This window comes from Bubalus kerabau, chromosome 19, assembly GCF_029407905.1.
Source record: "Bubalus kerabau isolate K-KA32 ecotype Philippines breed swamp buffalo chromosome 19, PCC_UOA_SB_1v2, whole genome shotgun sequence".
NCBI lineage: Eukaryota > Metazoa > Chordata > Mammalia > Artiodactyla > Bovidae > Bubalus > Bubalus kerabau.
Genome location: NC_073642.1, coordinates 26,152,915 through 26,164,551, shown reverse-complemented (window position 1 = coordinate 26,164,551; position 11,637 = coordinate 26,152,915). Strand labels below are relative to the sequence as shown.

Here is an 11,637-nt window from a genome sequence, read left to right as displayed (position 1 = left end):
ACTCTGTTGCATCTGACTCTTTGCGACCCCATAGACTGTAGCCCGCCAAGCTCCTCTGTCCATGGGATTCTCCAGGCTGGAATACTGAAGTGGGTTGCCATTTCCTTCTCCAGGGGATCTTCCTGACCCAGGAATTAAACCCAAGTCTCCTGCATTGCAGGCAGATTCTTTACCCTCCGAAACACTGAAGAAGCCCAAAGGACACCCAAATTAGTGGATAAAATCTGTTGCTGAAGTTCTGGAAGAGCTCCACTCTGCTATACCAGCCAGTGCCCCCTGAAATGGTTCAAGGTAGGAAGTGGATACCAGAACCTCCCTAATGGGAGAATGCAGCTTCTGTTTCCCCGGATGTAACACACATCCCCAAATTTCTTAGCCTGGAGGTTGGTGTTGAGCCTCTGCCCATTCTAACACATGTTAAAGCCTCTTGTTTTTCTCTTAGGCACTTTATAAATTTATGACACATGACATACTCCAAATACCACCTTGTGATTTAAATTTTTGTTTGTCTTGTATAAAATAACAGGTGTCAGCAGCTCAGATCATGGTACCTGCTGTGCGAATTTGAAATTCCAAAGGTTTTCTTCTTTGGGAGATAGATATATAGATATAGATATAGATATAGATATAGATTTTTTTTGGCAATTTCAACTGTAAAACCCAGTTATCCTGAGCTCTTTCCAAGGAGCCCTATAAAACCCCAGATGTCCTTTCAGAAGGGAAGCGGCAGTCTGTTTCCATCTCTTTTGAAGCAGCCACACACCAGCATTAAGGAATGATCAGGATACAGAGAGCCTGAATGGCTATGTTGGTCTAGATTACAGTACTAGTCATAAACTACATAGATTTAAAACAAAACAAAACCCAAAAAAACCTCCCTAGAAGCTTAGTCTAGGTCATGGTTTCCTCAAAGTCAGACAGTTGCTTCATCTGCTCAACTTGCATAGAATGCCTCCGGAGGAGTTTCTTTTTACTTCTCAAGTCAACTCTCTTTGGTGAGCTTGGGGCGACAGGAACCATGGATTTTAAGCCACCAGCAAGTGGAGAGGAAGGTTTGCTGCTCACTCTAATATCCGGGATAGGTGGGTTCAGATTTACATTTAAAGGTGGGAGGAAGCCGGGCCTGGTCTGAGAAATTCGATCCAGGAGCAAGGTTCCAGAACCTCGTCTTTCTAGAAGATGGGGTGGCCTGCGGCGGGCTGAGTTGGGTGACGTGCTGGACACAGCGTCCAGGGACTCCCTGGAGCCCTGGAAGAGAGACAGGTGGGAGCTGTTGAGCTTCTTGCGATCCAGTGGTCCTTTGCCTGATTCTAGGGAGATAGGGTTGGGCAGGTCGGCCCCAGGCTGTAATTCTAAATCATAGAGGTCATTCTCCAGCCGTTTGAGGGTCATGGTGTCTTTGAGAGCAGAGGGACCCACTGGGCAGATGCCCACCTTCTCTTGGTCGATAGGGAGAGTGCCTCTTCTGGCCAGACGTGGGTGGGGAGCCTGAGTCTTCTCGTAGGCTGCCTTCCATGAGGCCGATGCCGAAGAGACCGGGATCTTCACAACCTGTTCCGTGACAGTGTGGACGAGGCTGGCATCTTTGCCATCAATGCTGCTGGTTCTGGAGAGGGGGCCCCTTCTGGGGAAGGATACATCACCGATGCTCTTGACCTCGCTGTCCATGCCCACGCCGTGGGTCTCGTCCTGACGCACGCAGGAGGCGGCCAACACGGAGGGTGCAGTCAGGCCCCAGGGCTCAGACTGGAGCCTCTTCAGCTGAGGCAGGCGGGCCCTTTTGAGATTCCCAACTTTCCGAGCAGGTGACCCGGGTTCATTAAGAGCCTTGGCAGTGTTGCAACTACTTGGATGCTCTGATTGGAGGCTAAAGAAGTCATCTTCCTTCTCGCTGGGTGGAGAGCCCAGGCCTGGAGCCTTAAGTTCAACCTCAGATGGAGAAGCACAGGGGGGAGGCGACTGTCTGTCTTCCTCTTTGGGTGAAGGGGGTACATTCAGATACTGTTTGGTGGTTTTGGTGCCCGAAGACGACTTGTCTGTCGTTATGATAATTACCTCCTTGCCTTTGGCCTTGCAGGCATCCAGAAGATGTCTCAACGCATCCTTGTCATCTGCATTTATGGCATAAACCAGAGCTGAAGCCCCAGTGCGGTCCTCAAGGCTGGGGTCTGCTCCATTCTCCAGCAGCAGGGAGACCACGTCCCCCCCAGCTCTTCGGATGCAGGCATGGATGAGGGCGGTCTTGCCAGACTTATCCTGGATGTTGGGGTCTGCCCTGTTGTCCAGCAGGTACTTGACCATCTTGGACTTACTGATGCTCTGCTGGTCCACATGCTTGGTGATGCACGCCACCATGAGAGCCGTCTCCCCCTTGTCATTGCTTTCGTTGATGTATGCGCCCCCTTCCAGGAGGAGCCTTGTCAGCCTGAGCCTCCCGAGCCACACAGCCTTTAAAAGTGAGTTTCCATCCGTCCTCAGTTCCGTGTCATCATCCATCATCCTGGCTACAGCTTAGGGTCTCTGAGCCACAGCAATGGTCAGACCTAGCAAGGGAAGAAGAGAGAAAAGTGTCGTATATTCTGTAGCTTTGGAGAAAGAAGTGAAGCCCACTCCTGTATCCTTGCGTGGAAAATCCCACAGACAGAGGAGCCTGGCGGGCTACGTCAGATACAACTGAGCATGCACGCACACATTCTATAGCCGATCTGAGCAGCACGGCTGTTACAGAGTCTGTATACAGTCATGTCCCAGCCTGATCCCAAGTGATGCCACCTTGCCTGGTTTTGTTTTGTTTATTTATTGGCTATGTTGGGTCTTAGTTGCAACACATGGGATCTTTAGTTGCTGCATGTGGGGTTTTAGTTCCCCAACCAGGGATCGAACCCAGATCCCCTGCATTGGGAGCTCGGAGTCTTAGCCACTGGACGACCAGGGAAATCTCTAGCTTGGTTATTCAACTTTTCTGAATTTGCTTCTTCAACTGTAGCCTGGCAGGGGTGGGGGTGGTGATAGTAGCAGGCTACCCCGTAAAGTCATTGTGAATATTAAATGAGATACTGTATATATTAATTAAACAAGTAACCACATGTAAAATAGCTGGCGTAATGTCTAGGAGAGAGTAAGCAAGAAAACACGCAAGCTCTTGCTGCATTGAATGCACATATTTATCACACTGCAGTTTAAGAACCTTTGTTTTTTGTCTGTTGGCATCACTAAGATCTAAGTTGTCAAAGGAAGGGTTGTATCTATCTTGTTCACTGCTGTAGCCTCAGCCCTTAGCAATGACTTACACTTCATAGTGTAAGTCATAGGTTACCTCGTCAATAATGATTTAATGCACTGTTGCTCTAGGTGTGTATCCAAAAGACCAGAATAAAATGCACTACAATGGAGATGGGATTGTGAATAGTTTTCATGTTCTTTTTGTTGTACTTCCCAAACCAAACACGTATCACAGTCATCACAGGGGGAAAAGATTATAAAAACAAGAACAGTCCAGCCATCCCTTTCCAGGCTGTAATTCCCACTTCTCCAGCAGATGTCAGAGTTCTCATCCTTGACAATCAGACTCGCAGACCCACTGGAATGATGCACTGCCACACCCTCATCTCTGGTTGAGCAGACCAGAGGCAGAGGATGGACAAGGGATTGCATCTTTGCTCACCAGTGTTAGGAAATAAAGCTCATACCAGAGCTACCCCCGTTGAAGTTTGTCAAACCTGGGTTTCCTGCGTTGGTTTTCCTCATGTCGATTACCTAATTCCTGGACTTAGAGCCTCCAAAGTGGGTGTTGATTGAGAGGTCTTCCAGGAATAAGGAGACGTGGCCTCCCAGAATTGATGCCTGCCAGCCCTGGACCTCTCATGGCTGCACTCTGCCCACAAGGCCCCTCCAGGTGGACTTTTTGTCCTTTGGGCTCAGCCGAGCAGGTGTAACAATGCCTGAGCTTTCCTTCTCCTCTCATGCACACCATCCTTCCTCTTGCCCCACTCCTCTGAGCAATTATTGATCAATTTCCATTCCTCTATTGTATAAAAGGGCTTCCCCAGTGGCTCAGTGGTAAAGAATCCACCTGCAATGCATGAGACATGGCAGGAGCCACAGGTTCGATCTCAGGGTCAGAAAGATCTCCTGGAGAAGGAAATGGCAACCCACTCTAGCATTCTCACCTGGGAAATCCCATGGACAGAGGAACCTGGTGGGCTAACGTTTCAGTTCAGTTCAGTTCAGTCACTCAGTTGTGTCCGACTCTTTCTGACCCCATGAATTGCAGCACACCAGGCCTCCCTGTCCATCACCAACTCCTAGAGTTCATCAACTCCTAAAGTTCCCAAACTCATGTCCATTGAGTCGGTGATGCCATCCAGCCATCTCATCCTCTGTCGTCCCTGTCTCCTTCTGCCCCCAATCCCTCCCAGCATCAGAGTCTTTTCCAATGAGTCAACTCTTCACATGAGGTGGCCAAAGTATTGGAATTTCAGCTTTAGCATCAATCCTTCCAAAGAGCACCCAGGACTGATCTCCTTTAGAATGGACTGGTTGGATCTCCTTGCAGTCCAAGGGACTCTCAAGAGTCTTCTCCAACACCACAGTTCAAAAGCATCCATTCTTCAGCACTCAGCCTTCTTCACAGTCCAACTCTCACATCCATACATGACCACTGGAAAAACCATAGCCTTGACTAGACGAACCTTTGTTGGCAAAGTAATGTCTCTGCTTTTGAATATGCTATCTAAGTTGGTCATAACTTTCTTTCCAAGGAGTAAATGTCTTTTAATTTCATGGCTGCAATCACCATCTGCAGTGACTTTGGAGCCCAGAAAAATAAAGTTTGACACTGTTTCCACTGTTTCCCCATCTATTAAAGTAATGCTCAAAATTCTCCAAGCCAGGCTTCAGCAATACGTGAACCGTGAACTTCCAGATGTTTAAGGTGGTTTTAGAAAAGGCAGAGGAACCAGAGATCAAATTGCCAACATCCACTGGATCATCGAAAAAGGAGGAGAGTTCCAGAAAAACATCTATTTCTGCTTTATTGACTATGCCAAAGCCTTTGACTGTGTGGATCACAAGAAACTGTGGAAAATTCTGAAAGAGATGGGAATACCAGACCACCTGACCTGCCTCTTGAGAAACCTATATGCAGGTCAGGAAGCAACAGTTAGAACTGGACATGGAATAACAGACTGGTTCCAAATAGGAAAAGGAGTACGTCAAGGCTGTATATTGTCATCTTGCTTATTTAACATCTATGCAGAGTACATCATGAGAAATGCTGGGCTGGAAGAAGCACAAGCTGGAATCAAGACTGCTGGGAGAAATATCAATAACCTCAGATATGCAGATGACACCACCCTTATGGCAGAAAGTGAAGAGGAACTAAAAAGCCTCTTAATGAAAGTGAAAGAGGAGAGTGAAAAAGTTGGCTAAAGACCCTAAAAGTAGGGTCACAAAGAGTCGGACATGGCTGAAGCGACTTAGCAGCAGCTAAGGTGGCAAAGAGTTGGACATGACTGAGAACACATGCACACAAAAATTAAGTAGGAAGACAGCTTTTCTTGGCTCAAGTTGAGAGATGGATATATAGCCTTTTAAAACATTCACTATATGAATAGATACTTGTTTCTTTTTTGGGAAAAAAGTCCAATTCATACTTAAGTATATAAAGAAGAGGAACCCTTTACACCCCCTCCCAACCCTCCTCAAAGCTCCTCTTTCCCTTCAGAAGTAACTTTGATTTACAGTCTAGGATGTATCTTTCTGCTTCAGATGATTTTCTGCTTCTTCCCAATGCTCTGTTCTAACAACTCCATCTCAGTCTGATCTTGTCGCAATTGTGTCTATGTGTTCCTATGAGATTTTTCTGTAAAATTACTACCATCCAAAGATACCATATGTTATTAAGTGTATCCACAAGAAGTCTCTGTTTCTGTCTCTTCAACTCTATGCTTCTTTCTTCAGTCTCCTACCAATTCTGTTTGTTGATTTATTTATTTTTTGACTGTGCTGGGTCTTCCTTACTGTGCAGGCTTTCTCTAGTTGTGGGAGGACTTCTCATTGCAGTGGCTTCTCTTGTTGTGGAGCACAGGCTCAGCGGTTGTAGTGCCCAGGGTTTAGTTGCCCTAAGGCATATGGAATCTTACAGGACCAGGGATTGAACCCATGTTCCCTGCATTGGCAGGTGGACACCCAACCACTGGGCCACCAGGGAAGTCCTCTCCTACTGATTCTTTCTCTCTCCCTCCTCTCCCTGATGTGGCCTTTCTTTCTCTTCTGATTCTGTTGTTTTAACTCTCCTGTGGTCCTACATATGATCATTTTACTACAGTTCCATGAGTTGATAAGCTTGTTAATCCCTAAACTCTGGGCATTTAAAGCAGAATTTTCAAGAGCTAAAGGAAGAAATGAAGAAGGGAATGGCAACCCACTCCAGTATTCTTGTCTGGAGAATTTCCTGGATGGAAGAACCTGGTGGGCTACAGTCCATGGGATCACAAAGAGTTGGACATGACTGAGCCACTAACACACAAAGGAAGAAAAGGCAACGTGCAGTGAAAACAAGCTGTCTTCCATTCCATCCAAGGGGCCTTCATCTCCTGGCCACCCATCTTCAGCACCTGCCTGCTACTCCTGTTCTCTTTATGCTCCATCTATCTTGAAAGCCAACCGTTGCTCAACCGCCCCACTTTTTCCTTTTCTTCCTTCTAGCCCTGTTCATGTTTCTAACTGTAAGCCCGCCCTGCTCTTCTTTAATTATTCATCATCTCTCAAATCTCAGCTCCAATATTACTTCCTTTTTAATCAAGAGAAAAATCACTCAAGATGGAAGGGAGAGAGTGGAATAAAATTACAACTGACTCATATCCAGACTATATAAAGAACACCTACAAATCACTTCCTCCAAAAGAGGATACACAAATGGCCAATAAGCACAGAAAACGGTGCTCAGCCTTGTTAGTAATCAAGGAAAATCAAATTACAGCACCGTGTAGCCATAGCACTACCCCCTCCAGCGAGGCTAAAATTAGACCGACAGCATCAAGGATGCAGGAAGATGGAAGCAAGAGGCACACATTGGTGGAGCATCAGTTGGTTCCACTGAGCCAATGCCTATGCTCTGACCCAGTAATTCCATGCCTGGGTTTAGGTGTGTGGTGGACTGAAAAGCATGACCACAAAGTCTTCCCCTCCCTGTGTGCACACCACCTGCGATGACGTCTTCCCTCTCCTCCCATGGAAAGGAGGAGTCAGCATGGGATTTGCTTTGACCAATGAAAGTGAAGTTGCTCAGTCATGTCCGACTCTTTGCAACCCCATGGACTATAGCCTACCAGGCTTCTCTGTCCATGGGATTTTCCAGGCAAGAGTACCGGAGTGGGTTGCCATTTCCTTCTCCAGGGGATCTTCCCGACCCAGGGATCAAACCCAGGTCTCCCGCATTGCAGGCAGACACTTTACTCTCTGAGCCACCCAATAAGATGCAGCAGAACTAACTTTGTGTGGCTTTCAAGGCAAGGCCTCAGGGGACCTTGTAGCTTCAGGATTTGCTGTCTTGGAATTTGACTGCCATGGACAGAAGCCGGAGTATCCTGCCAGAAAGGACACAAGGCATTTCAGCTGACAGCCTCAGCGAACACTGGAGTGTCCATGAGGCCATCTCAGAGCAGCCAAAGCCCCAGAAGATGGCAACTGCATAAGGGAGCTCGGGGGAGGCCAGCAGATGTTCCAATTCCAGAACTATTGGCAAAGAAGTGATCCTTCACTTAAGCCACTCATTTTGAGGATGTTTTGTTCTCGGGAATAGATTACTGATAAATATGTGTAGCAAAACACGTGCAAAAATGATCCCAGGAGCCCTATTCATTAAAAAAGCCAAAACTAGAAACAATCCCTCAAGATGAAAATAGAGGGACTTCCCTGGTGTTCCAGTGGCTAAGACACTGGGCTTCCAATGCAGGTGGCCCAGGTTCTATCCCTGATCAAGGAACTAGATCCCACATGCCACAACTGAAGATCACTCATGCCACAGCTAAGACCAGGCACAGCCAAATAAATAAATACATAACTAAATAAAAATATTTTTAAAAAAGAAAATAAAGAAATGGTAGTGTATTCATACACTGGAATACTATACATCATCTTTGCATTCTCTGTCTCTCAAACACACAACATACACAACCTACACAAAAGAAAAAATGTGGGTACTGCATTCCCTGGGGTCGCCTTCCTCACTTGGAGTATTGATCTGGTTAACCATCTGGGTCAGCCTCCTCCCTGTATCTCTGAGCCCTTCGAGGCAGGGAAACTGTCTTTTGTCCCTCATCAGCTGTGCAATAATTTGAAAGTTGGATAAAGGGAAAGATGGAGGAAGGGAGGAAGACAATAAGGAAAGGAAGATGGAAAGGGGATATGGGTGGACAATTGGGTGGTCTCTCTCTGTGTTGTGTGTAGTGCCAGTCACATAGCTCTGGACAACCTCGAAGACTGGGGTGGAAGAAGGCAGGTAGGGAGAAAAAGAAGAAAGAAAAGGAGGGAGAAAATAGAATATCTGGGAGGTGCATCTCTCCCTTCACTTTGCATCAGTGGCTACCTCCTCCCCTGAGCTCAGGCTTGTCCCCCATCTACTCTTCACCCGGCCCCTAAGGAGAGAGCAAGATGGAGGCTCAACATCCCAGTTGCTCTCTGAGGTCTGGGTTGTCTAGCCCATCAATAGAGGGAACTTTCTCTATCCCCAGTGAGCTACTTTTCAGGCTGTCTCTAGCCATTTTTTTCACTGTGGTCCTCCCCACTTAAATTCCTTAAATTATGAAAATGCAGGAGCTCCGTGTAAGGACTGAATCAGATCCTTACCTCATCCCTGTAGCCCAGATAAAGTGTGCTGCCTTAACGTTAACTGTTGGTGTGCTGCATCCACCTTACACTTTTCACATCAAGAAAAGTGGGTTGAAGAGATTGCAGGTCACATGGCTCATTGACAAGAGCCTTGCAGATGATGCCAAACTCGCTTTATGTATCATCCCAGATGTATGTCCGCCTCTCCTCTCTGGGTGTTGGCTGCTCACCTTGCTCTCTTGCCCCAGTGGCCTTTGAAAGGTCTATACCTTGGTCTTAGAGTCAGGTCACCCTTGCTGTCACTGCTACAGATGGCTGAGCCCCACACCTGGGTGCCACTGACCAGGAGAAACTGACTGTTGGAGAAACTGTTTCTCCATCAGCTGCCTGGAGAGATCAAGTTAGTCTGCTCAGAAGTTGGTGGTGAGGATTGGCCTTTTGTAGGACAAATGTTGACTGATGGGAGATGGGTGGTAGATGTCAGGTAAATTCTTTCCCCTTTCTTCTAATAGCCTAGTTTGGGTCTGGGTGAGATCCAGTGGATTATACAATTTCCAAAAGACTGAGTAATCACTGCACTGGTTGCCAAGCCATGAAGAGCTCAATAATGTATTTACTTTTCCTCTTTCCTTGCCTTGTGTTTCATTTCCCTTATTCCTACTTCCCAAGGTTTTATAACCCAATACAGTATGCATATGGATGAGTTTCATTCCAAGAGTGCATTTGTAAGTCCAACAAAGTTAGCATAGGCACCCAACTAACATATTTGCTCTATAATACTTTACTGTAATGTACTGAGATTAAACCAGTCAATCCTGGACCAAATTAACCCTGAATATTCATTGGAAGGACTGATGCTGAAGCTGAAGCTCCAATACTTTGGCCACCTGATTTGAAGAGCCGACTCATTGGAAAAGACCCTGATGCTGGGAAAGACTGAAGGCAAGAGGAGAAGTGGGTGACAGAGGATGAGATGACTGGATGGCATCACCAACTCGATGGACATGAGTTTGAGCAAACTCCAGTAGATGGTGAAGGACAGGGAAGCCTGGTGTGCTACAGTCCATGGGGTGGTAAAAAGTCGAACATGACTGAGAGACTAAACAACGACTGTACTGTAATAGACTTATAATACTTTTCACACAGATAATGCATAAAAACAAATATCAAAAAATAGCACTGTATACAAAAGCACAACCACATGTAGAGGATGCACCCACATGACAATATATGCCAGATATGTGAACTGACTTACATGATTGGACAGGTGAATGCACATTTGCGTCTTCAAAAGTTCAAAACTTGAGGCTCATATGTAGGGACTTACCATAAAGTGCTCATATGTATAGACTTCCCTGGTGGCTCAGACAGTAAAGCGTCTGCATGTTTTTGCCCCAGGCTGATATCAACTGCCTTCTTTGAAGCAGGGCTGTTTTGTGTTTAACTAAACTCCACTATAATGGTGACTAACATAATTTCAAAGGCACATGGAGTGTAAAAGAAATGCTGAAAACTAAAACATCACTAACAAACACACTCAAAATATCTTTTTGATGGAGGAGATGAATGGGTGGAATTTTTTGCCTTTTTTGTCCAGAAGTGTTAGTCGCTCAGTTGTGTCCAACTCTGCGACCCTATGGACTGTAGCCCGGCTCCTCTGTCCAAGGGATTCTCTTGGCAAGAGTACTGGAGTGGGTAGTGATTCCCTTCTCCAGGGGATCTTCCCAACCCCGGGATCAAACTCAGGTCTCCTGTATTGTAGACAGAATCTTTACCATCTGAGTGAATGGGGAAGCCCAGAAACCCTTGGATTATTTCATTATCCACAAACTATGGAAGTCTTAGACTTTTGAAGCTGAGATGAGCCATCTTGTTCAACCTTTCCCCATTTATAAGTGGGAAGTTTAAAGACAGAGATTGAGTCTTTAATCTCGCTGAATCTAGGCTCTTTCACTGCCAGGTGTTCCCAGACCTTTAGCCTGATTAGTGTAGAACAAGGTTGCATAGTACTGGGCTGGGGACTAAATGTGGTGCACAGTTCTGTATTGCTTGACTGGAACAGTGCTTTAACATTTTTTAATGGGAATGTTTTAAGACTGATTAAGCCCTGCCCTCAGTTGTGCCCAGCACCCTGTAGAAGGCCACTAGGGTTCCTTGCCAATCCTCTTCCTCTTTGAATCACCTGCTCCCTCCTTTCTTCCCCCACTACCATGCAACCACAATTCAAAGTTACCTGAATCTTGCCACATACAAGATCTCTCAGACACTTCCTCCCCTAGTACTTCTGCAGGGGAAGCTTTATTATCCTAACTTTACAGATAGAGCCTGAAGTCCAGACGCATTAGGTAATCTTGCCCAAGAGCACATGTCTGTAAGTAGTACAGCTTTGATTTAAACTGTTCCTCTGATCTCAAGTTCAAAGCTCTTTGACAGAATTCTGCCTGACATATCTCCCGACTATTGCAGCCCAGATTGGAGTTTAAGAACGCTGCTCTGCCGTTTGGTGTTTGTATAAACTGGGGCAAGTTACTCAAGTTCTCTTGCCTCAATGTTCTCATCTGTAAAATGGGGATCATAGACCCATTTGTGGCGGGCTCTAACAATACAGTAACTCATGTAGAGAGCGCTCTGCACAGCGCTTGGCACATAGAAAGCTCTCAGTAATTGTTAAAATTTGAAGAAGGTTGGGTCCACCTTTCAAAATCCAGGAGGCCACGCCTTTCAGCTGTAGTATTTGCGGAAGCTAGGGGGTATGTGTTTATACTCCACCTCTTCCTTCCGCAGTCACGGGAAGCAGTTAGAAGC

The 11,637-nt window shown here is 46.3% G+C and overlaps 1 protein-coding gene across 1 annotated transcript; it reads right to left on the bottom strand.

Annotated features, from left to right (window-relative positions):
• Positions 1-891: 891 nt before the first annotated feature.
• On the bottom strand, positions 892-2,499 carry ANKRD34C (ankyrin repeat domain 34C). The gene has a single exon (XM_055556879.1). The coding sequence runs from the start codon at positions 2,497-2,499 to the stop codon at positions 892-894; it is 1,608 nt and encodes a 535-aa protein (XP_055412854.1).
• Positions 2,500-11,637: the final 9,138 nt, after the last annotated feature.